At 38.1% G+C, this 18,121-nt stretch overlaps 1 protein-coding gene across 1 annotated transcript; it reads right to left on the reverse strand.

Moving 5' to 3' along the window:
- Positions 1-715: 715 nt before the first annotated feature.
- LOC143183115 (uncharacterized) lies at positions 716-17,243 on the reverse strand. The gene is given in 9 exon segments (XM_076384542.1): positions 716-874; positions 997-1,122; positions 3,506-3,803; positions 6,736-7,193; positions 8,478-8,751; positions 9,059-9,327; positions 9,738-10,912; positions 10,915-11,538; positions 17,162-17,243. Coding segments are annotated over 9 exon segments (3,465 nt in total).
- Between the last annotated feature and the right edge of the window lie 878 nt (positions 17,244-18,121).

Consider the following 18,121-nt stretch of genomic DNA (forward strand, 5'->3'; position numbering starts at 1 on the left):
CATGTTCGCCTTTTCAACGTCAAGCCTTTTCACTTCTTTTATATATTCATGTACAAGGTGGCAAAAGCGTGACACAACGCGAGAAACCCGCTTCGATTGTTTGTTCGCTTGCGTGCGAGAAAAATATATTATTATCTTACTTATATTTATATATGTATATAAATACAGTTCTGCGTGCGAGCTATTACTACAAACACGGGGCATCATTTAAGGAGGCAGGAACTCCGACTGCAATGATCTCGTGCACCCGTTTCACGGACGAGACTCCTCGCAGCCTCTGTAAATAGCATTCGAGTGGCCTCGCTTCCTGAGCGGCAGTTTTCGGGCTGAACAGTTTCCTAAAAACTTCGGAAATTCATCGTCCTTGAGAAGGAAGACACTTATCTTTCCATCTTCGACAGACACGTCATTTAAAGCGTTTAAAATCCGCTTCTATCACGATGGAAGCTCTCGTTTCGTATGATCCATCGTTTCCCATAAGAGGAAATAGCTTTCGTCTCGCCTGATCGACGATTTCCTTCTACGATAATCAACATCATCAATCACCGAGCCTTGCTCGGCGTCTGGCAGTGATCGTTACATAGAACCTCTTCGTGTCCCATCGGAAGAAATCCTCTAAGAGTTCACAGAAACGTGCAGAGTGGCATTCGTAAAAAGACTCTGAGAAATCGTTTCGCTAAGCTGCTCGACAAGATTTCGGCGCAAGAAAACCGGGTCAAGTCACGTTCTTCAGGATCCAAGGAACGAACTTCGAGATTCTCGTGCACACGCCTGGCAAATTGGCCTCGGCGCAACCGATTCCCCAGGATATGATGCCAGCGAGAAAGTATCGACCGTCCTTCCCTCTGACTTGAAGTGGACCTCCCGAGTCACCCTAAAGTAGAGATACGAAAGATCCTTTTCAGACAAGACTGAATTGTATTTCGGCTTATTCCAAGGGAATTCTCGGATTGTGAATGGGCTAGAGATCAGGATGAAGTCAATTTCATGGCGTACCTGACAAGAATCTTGACCTCCAGTTTCGTAGCCGGCGCATAGAAATATGTCTGGTATAAACTCGTGTCTACCAGCCTTCAGGAACATTGACTTACATCTATCGTTACTCACTATAGGCACGGAAACCTGTGAGAAACGAAATGTACAGTGTTACACTTACATTAAAATGTTGTAAAAAAAGTATAAGAAATCCTATTTCTTTGTAATACTGTATAGTATAGATATTAACATTTTACATTAGTAATTAATATCATTACTTGTTATTCTTAATTAGTAAATTATTTTGTCAAAAAATTTTTATATTCAGCATGTGTATTATTTGAGTGGTTTTCAAGTAACTGGAATAAAAAATATGATAAAAAAATAACGTTAACATAATTCGGATCTTAAAGGGTTAACATTAGGCTATTAAGGCTAAGGTATAGTACGGGGCAGACTCTAAAAAAATATAGCAAAAGTTGTCAGTGGCTGCTTTGTACACGTTTCGAGAGGTTAAACATAGATCATAATAAATTGACATATGTTAAGCTAAGGTCCCGAAGCATAGTTTAGTGCTGTATCAAATACCTGAATCTAGTAAGTTTATTCTCTGTGAATTATATTAAACAGTGTATTTTCAAAATTGTTCACTATATAAAATTTTAAACAAGAAATTTTGAATTACAATGCATAACTTTGATTACTTTGATGATGAAGCAATGCATTGCTTTGAATATAATCAAATTAATACATACGTACTGTACAGATAAAAGACTCTAAAGGAGGATGTCATATGCGATCCTGAATCTCTTGATATGATGTGATACCTCTATTATTTTAAAGCCTCTCTACGTATTATACATGTAGTATTTCATTTTTATCAGACTGTTAGACTCACAGATTGTTGAAACTGTACGAATATGAGAAAAATAATGTTCAGTTATGCATACATGAATTTTTTTTAGTTTTATTCGGCGTTAACCTATTAATGTCCAAAAATATAGAGTTTTTAAAGAATTAGTTTGATTTTCAGATAACTGTTTTAACTTATTCACTCGTTTGGAGCATTAAATTTATATTGATTTGCTTATACTCTTTTAAATATATTTGAGCCATCCTCAATCTATTCTAATTCGTTTCAACCCTTTTAAACCCACTTATTCTTATTGTTAGTCGCACAGATTTGAAGCGATTCATGTAAAGGGTGATTCTACATGTCAAAATAAAGCGAAAATCAAGACTGACGAAAATGCGTTTAAAGTTTCGTTTCAGAGTTATTCATTAATGCAGAAGCCTCTAAATTCGCATGAAATGTGTCTGGTTTGAGACTTATTCTACTGTTAGTGTGCATTAGCCAGGTCAGACAGACCTGCACTCTCGTTTATAAGTGTTAGGACACCTGTAGTTTTTAATCAAATTTTGATATCTGTTTTGTTTATGAATCTGTAACCACAGTAATCACATAGTATGAGTAATTTCGTATGTTCGATATTAATTCTACGATACGAAACTGATGATATTAGTTATTTTGTAATAAGAATTATAAAAAAATATATTCCTATCCATTATTGATGAATCTGATAAGTTCGACAAGTGATAATTCGTAGTCTTCATTTACACAAATATATAGACATATCACGCTTTAGCTATGGTTTCTGAGCTGGTTACTATTTATGTAAACATTTTGTCGCGATAAAGAAGTGTGGCGGATTTTTCGACGAGAAGAAAATATAATAACTTTTTATTTTTTGGTGAAATTTTAAAACTATGAAAACATAATTCTTTTCTTTATACATGTGCTATCAAATGAAAAAAAAATTTGTATTCTCTTCTAAGTAGACTATTTCCTTTTTCAGACTTAAATGCAAATGGACAACAATTATGAGCGGCAGTGTAAGTCAGTAGAATAAATTCTAAGTCAGAAACATTTCACGCTTATCTTAAGCGCGTTCTCAACAATGAATAACTTGAAAACGGAGTCTGAAACGCAATTTCGTCTTATCTTAGCATTTAGAATTACACTATAAAATGTCTGGCACATGTCGTTGAACACCTTGTATATGGGTCATTAGTAAACTAGTAGCTAACTGGCTTGTTTCTGTACACCGGTATCAAATATAAAAATATTGAAGATCATTAAAAGAATCCAAGAAAGTATTTACTGGCTATAAACACCTCTTGATACAAGTAACGACTCAAAAATAAAGTAGAAAACATACTCTGACCTAAATTGACGACAATTTAGATGTTAATACTTCGTTTCAAACGCGTTTATTTTGTTAAATAGTAATTTGAAGGAAACTCAATGACTAAATAGTTCCAAAAGATTAAAAAGAATAGTGACGAGTCTATAGTGAGGAAATACTAGAGTTGTATGGAGTTGAACACACTGTTTTATCGAGTATTTCTATATATAATTCACTACAAAGTACCCATCTGAAGAATATACTCCTGTTAATTACTACTTAATTCCTAATATTCTCAATTCCAAGGACGATGCTTAATGATTTCATTTAATTTTGAAGTTTACCTCTTGTAATACTGAGGGTAATGTACCACCCTCGCTGAGCCTCCCCCAGCCAGTGACAGTCGCATTTTCGCCCACTAGCAGGTCGTCCGTGGCTGGTAGGCAAATAGGCGAGATGTGAGGAGCAAACGTCAATGAGCTCTCTAGTCTGACCAGTGCAAGATCGTACTCGTACGTGAAGAAATTGTATTTGGGATGCACCACTTTCTTCGCTACGCCACGTTCCACGTACGGTAGCCGCTCCTGTACCGAGGAGAAGTCATATTCACCCACACGGATCCGAATCTGTGAAGTCAGCAGGCTGGAACACGATCAAGGGCAGATTTGCTTTTACTATGATTGGTGGTTAGTTGCTCGGGATTGAATATAAAGGCGAATCGAAAGAGATGAAGTGGAGCAAGATGCGCGTTCGAAGTTAATGAGTTAACTGTATTTCAATAACCCTCTGTGAGCTTCGAATGTATGTTAATAAAAGTGTTTTCAACGAGGAATGTTTAAAACAGTGAGGTTTCTTGTTTTAAAAATATGATTTTTCAGAAATAGCAAAATGTTTTTAAATTGTCCATGTATATCGCAAAAAAGCGTAGAAACGTAAGTAGGATATACATGCGCGTACATATGTTGCCCAATGGCGACACTATATTATGTGTACTCAGGCGTTAACCATGTTTTGGTACATTATCTTTGTGAACCTTAAAATGATGCATGCGGACTTTTGATACTGGGTGTTATTTTCGTACAAATGGATAGTTTTGAAAAATCGAACAAAATACTTTTAGATATCTAGCTTAGCTGTTAGCTAGTATGATAAAGCCATAAATACAGAGTATTTATCAACTGAATTTTTAGTTTAGTATGAGAAGTAGGTATGCATTTATAACATACAGAGATTAAGAAACTAAAAAGTTGAGAATTTTCTGTAGATTACTACTTTTTCATCACAAAATTTTAGTAGTTTCAATATATTAAGCTGTTGTGTGAATTACTTTGAAACCAAATTATTTTATAGAAGATTGGTACTTTATTAGTCATAAAAATATACTATAATACATAAAAATGTACTATAACACACTCTATTAATTTGTTAATAAAAAATGTATCCCCCTTTGATATTAATGAATTTTTGCGCTTTTTTAATATAAAATCAATTAATTTTTGCCGCATATGTATGAAAATCATAAATAATCCCTGTGTTTAATGAATTCGCACATTACTGTTATAATATCTCATCATTTTTATACCATACTGTTTAAGATAATGCTGTACAATTGCAATAGTAAAACAAGGACAAAGGTTTACTTTAAACTAGATTTTTTTAAATAAGCAATTGGAGTGGACATTTTACTCCAACATACAAATTATTCTTATCCTATTTCATAAAAATTTCATGGTTCCTCTATGTCAATATTTTCCTTGTCTTTTACAACAGAACAACATATTTTCTCTGCAAATGCAACAAAGATAACTTCCACGAGGAACTACCTCTGGTTAACATTTTGGATACCAGAATTTGTAATACTCTTTACCAATCACTAAAGTGCAATAAGAATCATTTAGAGGGAGTTCCCCTACTGAAAACTGGATCAGCTATATCTTTAATTTTGAAAAATGAAACGTGACAAAGTGGCCAAACTGCAAAAGAGATGGAGAAAAACATCCTCTTTACTTTTGCAGTTTGGTTGTTTTGTCTAGTTTTACTTTTTAAAGATGTAGCTAATGTCAGTTTCTAGGTACTGTCCGACTTTGGGGGAATTCCCCCTAATTTCTTCAATTGTGGATTCAGCCCGGAATAATAAATTGGATATAGACACTAATTTTGTATGCAGTCTCCTAACCAGGTGTTTTAATGTGGAAGGATAAAAAAAAAGTATAGCACTAAACCTTAGCAATCGAAAGTATTTCTTATTAGATTTCAATGGAACCTCCATCAATTGATTCTATGTGCTCTCCTGATGAAGAAAACGCTAAACATAACATAATTGGGATGACCTTTAATAGAATTGTGTAAAAAAAGTATTTGCACAATTTCGAAAAAATTTCACTAAAAATAACTGAATTTGCGTAATATGGTATGATTTTCATTGAAAAAGCATGAGATACTCATCAGCAGTATTTTTTTAATATCTACTATAGGCTGTAGAGTTTCAATATGCAACAATGAACGTTTATGCTTATTGTCGGTTCCATGGGATCATAACAACTGAATATAATCCGAATGATATCGCATTTCGTATTATTTTAACTGAAAAGAGCACAAGGAATCAATTGGCGGTGTTTGTGTCAAAATCCGATAAGAAATATGGAACTTGTTACTTTTGATTGCTAAAGCCTAGTCCAGGCTTTAATTTTAATGGTTTCATTGATCCTGAAGCTTCGAACCTTTGCTCGTATAGTTTTCCAGGATTCAATAAACCCAATATGGTGGTGGGAGGTCTTGGGAGCAATCGATTAAATAATTAACACTGAAACTACCAGAGCAGTTAAATATCTAATACACACTCCTTATGAACATTTTATTTTGTAAACATATTGTACTCTGTTTTCATTGATGTTCAATAAAACTTAAGAAATATGTAATCACTCATTGTTCCTATGAACCACTAATATACAAATATCCTAATATTCGAACTCTCCTAATTTTTGTAGCGACATTTACATAGAATGTAATACATATTTTCCTGTGATTGGCCGATGAATTTCTAAGTATGATAATTCAGTAATAATGATATGCAACCGAAATGCTTAGTTGTAACTGTTGAAGCGAAATTCAAAATAATTAAAAACCTCGAAAGTGGTGAAAGTGCAACGAAATTGGCAAGAATATATAGTGTCGAGAAATCTACAATTTCAGATATTTAAATACAAAAACGTTACTTTGAAAATTACACGCCTATGTGATTTAGCAACTAAAAGGATATGGGATCCCTAGCTATTGAAATAAACTATCACTTTTGTTCATTTCTACTTAAATAAATGAAGTTTAATACAAAAGAAAGTGATTGCTCTATTATCTGAAAATTCTATCATTCAGCCACTTTTTTCCCTATTAGTTCGGATACGGAAGTTTCTATTATAATCCAATAAAAACGATCATACGTTAGCCTCGGTAGTTTTAGTGTTAATCGTTTCGATTTCTGAGCAACAAATCGAGTTACTCTATTACCATAGCCAGTAACCCAAGAAGAACCTTACGTCACCCGTTACCTAACAACATCCCCGTCTGCTATACTCACTCGTCCACGCAGTGTCCTGCAGTCGCGATCCAGTTTTCGTTGAGCACCGCGCCGCCGCATCGATGGGTGCTGGAGAAGCCGAAGAACGAGGTGCGTCGTACCGACACCTGCCAAGGCCATCGACCGAACGGCGCGTCCTTGCCGCCGACGATCCTCGTTTCCGGTCGCGGGAACAGCGGCGGCACGCCGCACTGCATGCCTTTGCTCTCGGCTGCGGCTGACACCGTCGGCACGGAGCCCGTCTTCGAGGTCGCCTCGGCACTGGATACAGTCGTGTTGGGCCTGGGAGTAGTCGTCGTGGTGGTCGTCGTCGTGGTCGTGGTGGTGGTGGTGGTAGTCGTGGTCGTGGTCGTGGTGGAGGTTGTGGGCTTCTTCGTGGGTCTCGGCCTTGCGGACGTCTCGAAGTGGGACGTAGTTATGTAGTGCGCCGAGCCGAGGGGCTTGTGGAACTCGGTGCTCTATCAAAAAGGAGAACGCATCAGGACGACGTGGAGATCGATCGATCGAACCGACGGTATTCCTGGCGCCTTTCCGAGCACGCGTTTATTCATTTTATAAATCGTCCGTAGTTTTCTCTACTTTGTGACGCGCTGCTCAATGGACTGTGTAATCGAGTCGGAGGCCTCGGCCGCCTCTCTGTCGCGATTAACAGTATCCATGGTAAAAAGGCGGCCGGCATTTCTTTCTGGGACGATGTTCCTTTTCTGTACCGATAGAATCTAATAACACGGCATCTGGCTCCTCGATCGAGGATGTAACGCGATAAAGTTGTTCCACGATGGGGCAGCACCGATCCTGCGATCTGATATTTTGTCGAGCGTTTTATCGGCTGAATGGGCCGAGACGTTTTTGCGAATATGATCAACGACGCGTGGAAGGCGTTCGCGAATCGTGGATTCCTCGCTCTCGTCCGCTGCTGGACATTTTACGAGGAGGTATTCTAATGTACCAAAGAAAATTCGAGTATTCTACTACGATATTGCTGATTCAAAGTAACGATGCTTTAGGGGTATTTGAATTATGCGGATATTGGCATGGTAAATACTAGGCTTGAAAATATTTATGACGCAGTAGAATGTCTTAAGACATTGATCTGGATAATGTAGATCCTTACAGCAGCGAACATTCTCCCTTAGTTTTTAATGCGTGAAGTTAACTTACGTTCTCAAACAGTAGGTTTAAGAATCGATTAATCTTGGAGGCAAATCAGAATAAATGAATTGAAAAAATAAAGTGAGTGAAATTCAAGTCTTGAAGTCGTGGAAATACCTAAATATTCAAACTACTCGACTAGTCACGCATTGAAAGCAGATCAGTTATTAAATATACAAATCAATTTTAATTGAATCTATTATGTCTACAGAAAATTAAGAATGATTTTAATAATTGAAATAGTATTATCCTTTGTTTTCAGTGATTTTACTTCATTTATTTTCAAAATTATCATTTAGAAATCGGAAATTGATGGCAAAAATAAAATTAAAATAAGAATATGTGTAATTGATATTGTTTAAAAGTACCAAACTAATCTAGATACTTAAAACAATGATTTCTCGATAAACTTTGATTGATGAATCTATAGCGAGAGACACGTTCTCCTGTGATCACGAGAGAATACCGTACTCGAACCACTCGTAGTGTCAAGTTTCTTTTACGAATACTCAATAATTCAAAAGAACGATAAGAAAGAAGTGCCGTCACGAAGCGATCGTTAACGTCCGTCAAAGAAGACTTCAACATACTTCTTGCGGTTCCGTCGGTTTGAAACTCGGTCGCGGAGGAAATCCTTCAGGGCCGTTCTGCAAGAGACCAGGATTGTCTGTCCAATGCGGTTTCAAGGACGGTCTGGGTGGTGTCCAGCTGTTTTCTGACCAGAAATGAGAACTGATGCTCGATGGTTTAGCGGTTTCAAGGGTACCTATTGGTTTAGTAGACGAGGATGGTCTCTGTTTCGTGACGAACGCTGGCTCTGTGGTAACTTGCCAGTGAGAGGTCTGTGGCACGGATCCGGCTGCGCTAGAATGAAAGAAAAGTTTGAAACTATCACTAAGTAGAAGGCCTTCTTTCTTTTTTCTTTCGAGCCAAGTACTCAAATATGGCTTCGACATCGATCTCGTCTAAAAGCAGCTTCTCACTCTTTTGAAGTAGATACAATTTTACCAAATTCTAAACGATTATTGAACTCTTGATCTTGATCTTGATTGAACTCTGCTATCATAGTTAGTTCTAGAGCTTCTATTTATTTTAATCAAGATTGCCGAATTTTAACAATAGAACTTTTTCGATTAAACTGTGAATGAAACGTACGGACATAGTCGAATACCTGGTGGTAGACTGGCCATTGTAGTGACTTGTTGTGGATGGTGTAGATGAGCCCTTGGTGGACGTGCTCAAGCTGCTCGGTTTCGAGACGAAATTGGGTCTAGAATCTGCTTGGTCGTTTATCGAGATTGGTCGGTAAGTGGTTGTCTTCACTGAAAAATACGGTTTCGAAAAGTCCGTCGTGGGTTTCGGTGACACTGGCTTAGTTGCCCATTGTGGGCGCTCGGTGTGAATGAAGTTCAGACTGGAGTGAGGTTCCTTCGCAGTTTCCTGGTATAGAAGAAGACCGAACATTTTTCAACCTTTAAGTAATTTATCGTTATACATACTACTCGTAGTATTTATTCCAAAATACTTGACCAGATTAAAAGTGAAATTCTTCTATCAAGTTAATAGTTTAATAGATACAGGTTTTTCATTATCATCTACAATAAATGGTGCTCCTATTATGTAGAATATCTTAAGTGTAACGCACAGTAAAAATTGAAATAATTGAAAACTTAATCATTTGAAAATTTAAATATCTGCATACTTAAATACTTGAAAAATTGTTAAATATTTCTATATAATTGAAATTTTACAAACTGGCATAGATTTGATACAAAGTGAGATTACACTTTAAGATTGATCCTTTTAAGATGGATATCTCAAATAAGAACTCAATTAAAAAGTCTGCTTACATTTTCGTCAACCGAATTAACGCTAGGTCGATGCACCGATTCCTGCACACTAAGGTCCGCGTCTTCGGTTTTCACCTCGTCGTCAGGTCTCGACTCAAAAGGTCTTTGGTTGTTAGGTCTGCTCGGCCTAATTCCCTGATCCTCATTGGACGCATGTTCCTTCCCAGGCAGTCTTATCACCAATGTATTATGGCCTGTATCCACCTTATCTTTGAATCCCTGATGATGACTCTGGAAGCTATCCTGAACTGTTTCCTGCTCTTTAATAGCCGTGTGTTGACTGTCATCAGGTCTAGTCTTCTGTTGAGGACTTTGAGCTTCGTAAATGGGTCTTTTCGTATTCTGAGTGCTCCACCCAGAATCTGTGATGGTAGGTCTCTTGGTACTTTGGAAACCTGGTAGCCTTGTGTTGTGAGAGTCCTTCTCCCAAGAATCGGAACCTGGTCTCTTCGTGCTTTGGGAGTTCTTCTCATATGAAGTGTTTGGCCTCTTGGTGCTTTGAGAATTCTTCTCCGAAGCATCAGACCCTGGTCTCTTCGTACTCTGGTCACCCTTCTCCGAAGGATTAGTGAATCCTGGTCTCTTAGTGCTCTGAGTACCTTTCTCCCACAGATCAGAGGATCCTGGTCTCTTAGTGCTTTGAGTAACCTTCTCCCACGCATCAGAGGACCCTGGTCTCTTTGTACTTGGACTACCTTTTTCCCATGCATCAGATGTCCCTGGTCTCTTAGTGCTTTGAGTACCCTTCTCCCACGCATCAGAGGTCCCTGGTCTCTTAGTGCTTGGACTGTCTTTTTCCCATGCATCAGAGGTCCCTGGTCTCTTAGTGCTTTGAGTACCCTTCTCCCACGCATCAGAGGTCCCTGGTCTCTTAGTGGTTTGAGTACCCTTCTCCCATGCATCAGAAGACCCTGGTCTCTTAGTGCTTTGAGTACCCTTCTCCCACGAATCAGAGGACCCTGGTCTCTTAGTGCTTGGACTGCCTTTTTCCCATGCATCAGAGGACCCTGGTCTCTTAGTGCTTTGAGTACCTTTCTCCCACGAATCAGAGGACCCTGGTCTTTTAGTGCTTGGACTGCCTTTTTCCCATGCATCAGAGGACCCTGGTCTCTTAGTGCTTTGACTGCCTTTCTCCCACGCATCAGAAGAACCTGGTTTCTTAGTACTCGGAGTATTTTCTCCCAGAGCTCAGAATTTCCAGGCCTCTTGGTGCTCTGCTGGCCCTTCTCCCAAAGATCCGTAGCGCCTGGTCTCTTCGAGCTTTGGGGCCCCTTCTCCCAGAAGCTCGACCCGTTCGGCACCACAGAGGTCTGGACTCTATCCTTGTGGTCGGACGTGGGTTTCGCATGCGGTCTTTTTTGCAACGGCCTACCAGAGCCAGCAGGCAACGGTTTGTGCGGTCTGCCAGGCCCTACGGAAGACTCGAACGTTTCGGATAGATGATGGTGAGTCGGTCTCGAGGTGCTCGCGTCTGTGACGAGAAAGCTGGAGAGGGATGTGATCGTTGGCCTGGTCGCCTCGCTACCCAGAGCCTCGGCTAGAGTCGGCCTCAGCGGCTCCGACGAGGACGACACGTGTTGCTGATGGTAATGGGGCTGATGGTGGTGTTGATGTTGTTGATGGGACGCGGCGATCGCGTTCGTAGTCGAGTTGTGCACGCAACAACTGCCGAACATGAAGGTGTCCACGCACACGCCCACGTGCGTACCCTCCGATTTAATGCATTCCCAGACGAACATGCACGTGCCCTCCTTCAAGTCAGGGCCTGGCACTCGACAAGGTTTTGGAGTGATTTTGTAACCTGCACGCAGTGGACAGAGGTTTTAAGTTTTAGATTAGACCGCGTGAGCTTGTTATTGCAAGGTGTATTGGGAAAATTAGATTGAGAAAAATGGAAAATCTTGAAAGGACTCCAAGGAATGTGTGAAGGATCGTAGAAAAGGTCAAGGATCTGTTATTGACAGTATATAGTTTCGGATTTGCTAATTTGTGTTTTTTGATTTATATTTAGAAACGTTTTCGATTTTTTCTTTGAGGTTTTCCTTTAAATTCCATAATTTCTGTGCGGGTTTTAGCGGAAGCTACCAGATATTATTTTAGAAGACGTTTATTGATCTATCAACTAATTTCGTGATCAAATTAAGGGTCGGATGTTAACTACCATCCAATCGAACGATCTATGGTTCTTACAAATCATCGACCGAATTAACGGGGATTCCGCGCGATTGATTCACGTGCTCGATCTCGTTCGTTTCCGAACGCGTGCTTCACGCGTCGCGAACTCGAGAATATCGACAAAGTAGACCAGTAAACATACAATTAAGCCTACCGACTAATGGGAGCATTTATGTCTAGATTAGAATCGATTCTTAACGACGCCTATTACGATCTTGAACCCAACAAACACAAAACGTGTATAAAATGCAAGAAAAGGTAATCATCGCCGCTTTCACGGATAGAACTAGACATCTGAATCGATAGGGATCTTAAATTTTTACGTATAAGTTTTTCAACCTTGAAATTCCAAGTCAAATTTCATCTTGTTTTCTTTGTATTCTTGTGGGAGTAGTGAGGTGGAACAAAAGCAGCTATTACGTGTAAATCAATTTTTGTTCACAAACTTCTGTTGAATTTTCTAATAGTAGAGGAACTTTAATGATATTGCAAGAGATGAAAGAGATTAAAAAAGGGAATCATTGCACTCCCGAAAAGACATGAGATGTGAAAACACTGAATTACTTATATTGTTAATTTTCATGCTTTATACTTGAACCCTATTCAAATAGCACATATACTAAACATAAGTATTTGATACAAAATAATTATTATTAATTAATGATAATAAATCTTATCAACTTTAATAGTAATTATTAGTATAAAATATTTATATTTTATAGTAGCATTTGAATATAAGTCGTAAATGGTAATGTCGTAAAGAATTAGCATGGCGTAAAGGATTAAAAAGAGAGTTATCTATTTATTACTTTAAAGAAACGAGGTTCAAGAAATTTTTTAGTACTGTTTTTAATATATAGGGCTTACCCTAGTAATTAATTAGTACTAAAATATTATGTGTATTTATACATAAATAAATATAAAATATACTAAGAATTTTAGGCTTTTTTAGATACCTACTGTAGTTCCTGGGTTTTGATTATCAGTATTAAAACTAGTTTATTTATAAGAAAATCATTCTCTCAAAAAGACAGTTTTTAAATAGGCTTTTTTTCATATTTACATAAACGTATATGTCTCTAACACAATGGTGATATCACTAGTATATTTTAATTGCATCTATAATTATTAATATTCATATGTATTGAATATTGTCCCAATAAAGGATGTGGCTTTCGAGTACTTCTAATAGGCAAAATATGGTCCTTGCTATAAGGTTTGGTCACCACTATTATATGTGGTTGAAACTTTGACAATCTTTTCAAATTTTAAACACCACGACGAGAACACGGTTTCTTTTGTAACCTTTAGACCGAGCGCATATTGAGACGTAGCAGCCTAGCGCAGCCCAGAATTTTGTTTGCATTATGCTAGTCTTTCTTCGAGTTATGAGCGCTCTCTTTCATTACAAGAACCTGCCTTACTGTGACTGCATTGCCTGCGTCCTTTGCTTCTCAATGTGCGACCAGGCTTAGGGTGCTGCGACACACAACTATCACGACACGTGAAATCATATTATATGTTGTAGCAAATTCATAGTGTGAGCAGACGTTTTTTCTTTATTTTAAATCTCTTCCACTATAATACGAAATAAATTTGCTATATTATATATGACGTAATAGTAATACGTTCGCACCCTTGATCGTTTCCTCGTGTAGCATAACAGGAACTAAAGAGTCTTCATAAGATTTTGTAAAAATTCTAAGTTACACCTTCCGACACTTGCGAAAATCTTAAGCTATACTTATATATCTGCACTGAAGCAACAATACGAGAATCTTTTTGCTACTGTTCTTTGTATTCTGAAAAACTTGCCGCTTATTGTCAAATATTTCTCTAGGTTTCTTCGTGTTTCTATCACCAGCAACAAACGTCGACTTGAAATCAGAACAAACTCCAAATATTTCTCTATAGGCAGCAAGAGCCGAGAAAATGTTGCATGCTGTCGCTTCAGTAGAGACATAGCTTTAGCTTCAGTCTTCACGGCATCCAACACAAGTGATTTCTACATGTCGCGCGTATTTAATTATCGTTCACTTTTCTGTTCAACTAGGGAAGCAACTCGAGGTCCGACGGCTCCAAGGTTGACCCACATCCGCGAACGCATGGTGCGTGATAAGCAGCCGTTTAAGGGTTTCGACGTATGCAATTCCCTCTGTAATTAACGGAATCGTTCCGGGAGTCCAGCGAGGTCGCGACACGGGCGAGGAATAATCGTTCTTCGCGTTAACACGGGGTCGATATGTACTTTCTATCCGACGATCCTGTCCGTGGATTTTGGTAGAATCGCTAATTAACAGATTGCACAACGGGTCAAACGGGCCAGCCTGTAATTGGAACGTTATTAACACTAGAAAGACGGGAGCTTAGTATATACCTATATTGCCTGAAAGCAGTCAAAATGACTGCATTGTGAAAAAATAACTAATGCGCAAAGAAATTTGTTTAACAGTAATTTTTAATATATTTTATATCACTTACAGTCATATAACAAGTTATTAATAAGTATTAACAATAAAAAAAAGGTATTTCACACTCAGAGATCCTCCTTCCCATCTGAATGACGTTACAGCGCGTTCAAAGGGAACAAAGCGCGTGGCCAGGCCTGGCATAAAGATTCGAATAACAAGTACGAATAACAATAACAATAACAATAACTTTAGTTATTGAACAACTGCAACTTATCAAGAATATGTCGAAATCGACAATTTATCATGAACTTGTATGTTATCGAACTGGTCTTTTCCAAGCAGTCAAAATGACTGCTTTTCGGCAATATAGGTATAACACATATATATTCCGGAAGTGAAGGACGGGGGGGGGGGGGGGGGGGGGGGGGCAACAACAATGATTAATTAACCCATTTATATGTTGTAGAAAAAGTCACAAAATTATAAGAAGCTGTGTCATTATTTAAATCATTATTTTCTTAATTGAAATTCAAAAGCAGTCAAAATGACTTGCTTAGGCAATCTAGTGTTAACGTTCACAGATTAAATCTCCTTGGTCGAAGTGCTCGGTGAAAGTGTACCCGATTGGTCGAGGTGGACCCGGGCCGCGTGAAATGAGAGAAAAACGAAAAAAGGCTTCTGGAAGGAAAAAGGAAACTTAATCATCGCGGCGGAGGAGTGCGTGGAACCTGGGCCAGGTCGTTAACCGAGTCAGCGTAAGAGCATGGCTACGACAATTAACGCGATTCACGGTGTCTACCTTCGCGGTCTCGCTTTCTCCGTTAGAAATATGTTTGCACCGTTTTGTAGACCGGTTCGCGTTAATTAAAGGAAAACTTCTTCATTTATCTTGGGGGAAGTAATTGGAAGATGGTAGTGTTGCTAGGTTTATAAGGGTAAGGGTTGAGGTAGGGGATTGAGTAACAAAGAGCTTACCAAGCGATACTTTTTTCATGTACGCTGTTAAAAGCGTTACAGACAGTAATTCAAAGTTATGTGCGTACAGTTAGTTATAAAAGTCTATATACACTATGTAGATCTATAGTACCTACCCATTAAACTACAGTATCTTTTGTAATGTGGTACTTTAATTTATGGTTTTCTTATTTCTTAGATAGTCACGTGTTCTTAACACTTCGTATTTTTCCTTTTTTGCAGAATTTTTCTGTATTCTATAATTGACTATGTTTTACATTTTCGAATTTTTAAAATTTTCTAGTATTTTAATACTTGCGAAATATTCATTGAAATACAGACTATCACCTCTAATTATCTTATTCTTAAAATGTACCTCTTTTTAATGTTTCCTTTTTTATATACAGGATGAATCATTTGACGTTTCGCATGCAATTATCTCCTGTAGCTCGTTTCAAGAAAATGTTTTAAATAAAAGTTACCCTGTTTCGAGGGAGACATCTTGATAGTCATAAATTTTCTCTAGATGGACGTTTTACTTAAAACATTTCTTAAAACGAGCTATATTTTAGGAGATAATTACATGCGAAACTTCAAATGCGTCATCCTGTATATTGTACATTTATTTTCTAAATACATTCTAATTTTTAAACCATATGCATACATATAAACATTTGTGACTGACTTCCGGAGATGATTACCAACGTAGTACTTATCATCCACCAGTTCATAATGTTAATCACAGACTCAATTTAGATAGAAAAGAAGTCCTAATTAAAATCAAAACCAGTCGCAAAAACAGTTCCAATTTACTACGTACCACCGCAAGGCCATCGCAATTAGTATCTAAAACACGATCTCGCTGGTTCCGAAACTCAATTAGTGTCGTGGTGTGGCGATTAGTATCGCAAACAGGGAATTAAATTCTTCCAGGGACTGCAGGGATTATCGAGAAAAGAGGCGTGCATTTTCCAGTAGCGTTCCTTCCCGGTGCTTCCTCGAACCGAGAAGAAAGTCGCCCCCGCCGTTTGCTTTTCTTTTCCCACGATCGAGCGTGACCGTCACGCACCTTGACCGAGTTCCATCCATCCAATTAACCGTCGCGCGTATTCAAAAGGGGGAGCCTCCAGACGGGCGCGAAGGGAGAAAGGCGAAACGCGGACAGGAAAAAAGGAGCGGAGGGAAAAGGCAGCGCGAAGGGTCGAACGTTGAGGCTGTAATGAAATCAGAACCGGCTGCTTTTTACTTGGTTGAGGAGAAATAAATAATTATCCGCGGAGCAGCGTAAAACGCCTTGAATAACAGTTATTCGACGCGATAAATAAGCGGCGCGCGAGCTAACCGTCTGATTTTAAATAATTCGTTCTTTCTTTTACGACGATCAAGTAACGGTGAAGCTCGACCGATAGCATTATCGTCGATAATGGCCTACTATACTGAATACATCGAACCACGTGAATGTGCAGGATTTTAGGAGCAATAACGCATAAGTGGTGTATAAATAAGAGAGGCTCGAGGCGTGTTCGCTTCTCACTTTTTCCAAGCGAATCGAAGGAACTTCATTGCTTAGGTGAGTCCAAAAGTAACTGGGGAGTATTAGATATCTGTTACTGGAGGAGAAAGCTATTGAAGAACAAGAGTATAGAGAACAGAATATCTTCGAATGCTGAACGATACTTGCCGGCTAATTACGTATTTGCATTTTATGCTTGCGCAAAATAAAGATGCGTATTTATGCGGCAATTAGCTTCAGTTAAAGGCGTGCAACATTTGTAAAGGATGAAAGAGGTGAAGAAAGTCAGGCAACGTGAGGAGCTGCGGGGAGAGAAGCGTAAGAGCTACTGAAATAATCGTGTTTAAACCACCAAAAGGAGTATTACTGACTGTGACCTCGATTCAGCGTGCTGAGGGACCTGGCGATGCCCGACCACCAGAGAATTGTGGCCACGTAACCGATCCACCGCATCCTGATCCCTGAAATCAGAAAATGGACTACTTAAGGCAAGCTTTACACTTTCTTTGATCTATTAACCCTTTTGTGATTAGTGGAACGTATATGTTCTACTTATTTTTTTCCCTTCTATTGTACCCAGATTTACGTTGGAAGCTTAATTAACAAAACGAAGACAAGGGTAAAAAATGCTTAAACGCAACTATTCGGTCACGAAAGGATTAAACCTATTCTACTGTCTTATTTTGCTGCTGAAAGTAATATAGTTCTTCTTTATTTTAAGCAAAATTCATTTGCCTAAAGTAATTCATGAATACAGGGTAATTTACACGGTAATCTTAAAGTGATATGGCTAATCGGAATTGCTCAGTAATTCTATACTAAACAGCTCTATGTTTTAATAGCTTATTTTAATTAATATTTACTTGGCTGTTTATATTTTATTTTTTATTTACTGTCTTAAAACTATCATCAAACAAATTATGGCTAATAAACCTTGGTTTGCCTTAGTAGGTATAGTAACGAGCTTATAATGTGAAAATCTAAAATATACTGGATATTTAGAAGTCTACTGAAAATAAACTGCATTTCTCTTTCACGTTTCATTATGGTACACCTGATTTAGTGTAGACTGGGATACATCGTTGGAAATAGATTATACTGATTGTCTTTTTATCCATTAGATAGAAAAGGATTGCTGTTACAGTCATATGCTTACAGCGATTATAATTACTTTTAGATCCAAAAACTCTATACCCTAGAAAATTGTGTTTAAAATAAGAGCTAAGATTTCTGTGTAAATAATACGGTAACTTACGAACTATTAAATACATTTATATTCCAATTTTTAACACATTTTACTTTCTGCATAAATTCCTCAAATGATATAGTAT

The sequence above is a fragment of the Calliopsis andreniformis genome, chromosome 9, assembly GCF_051401765.1.
Source record: "Calliopsis andreniformis isolate RMS-2024a chromosome 9, iyCalAndr_principal, whole genome shotgun sequence".
NCBI lineage: Eukaryota > Metazoa > Arthropoda > Insecta > Hymenoptera > Andrenidae > Calliopsis > Calliopsis andreniformis.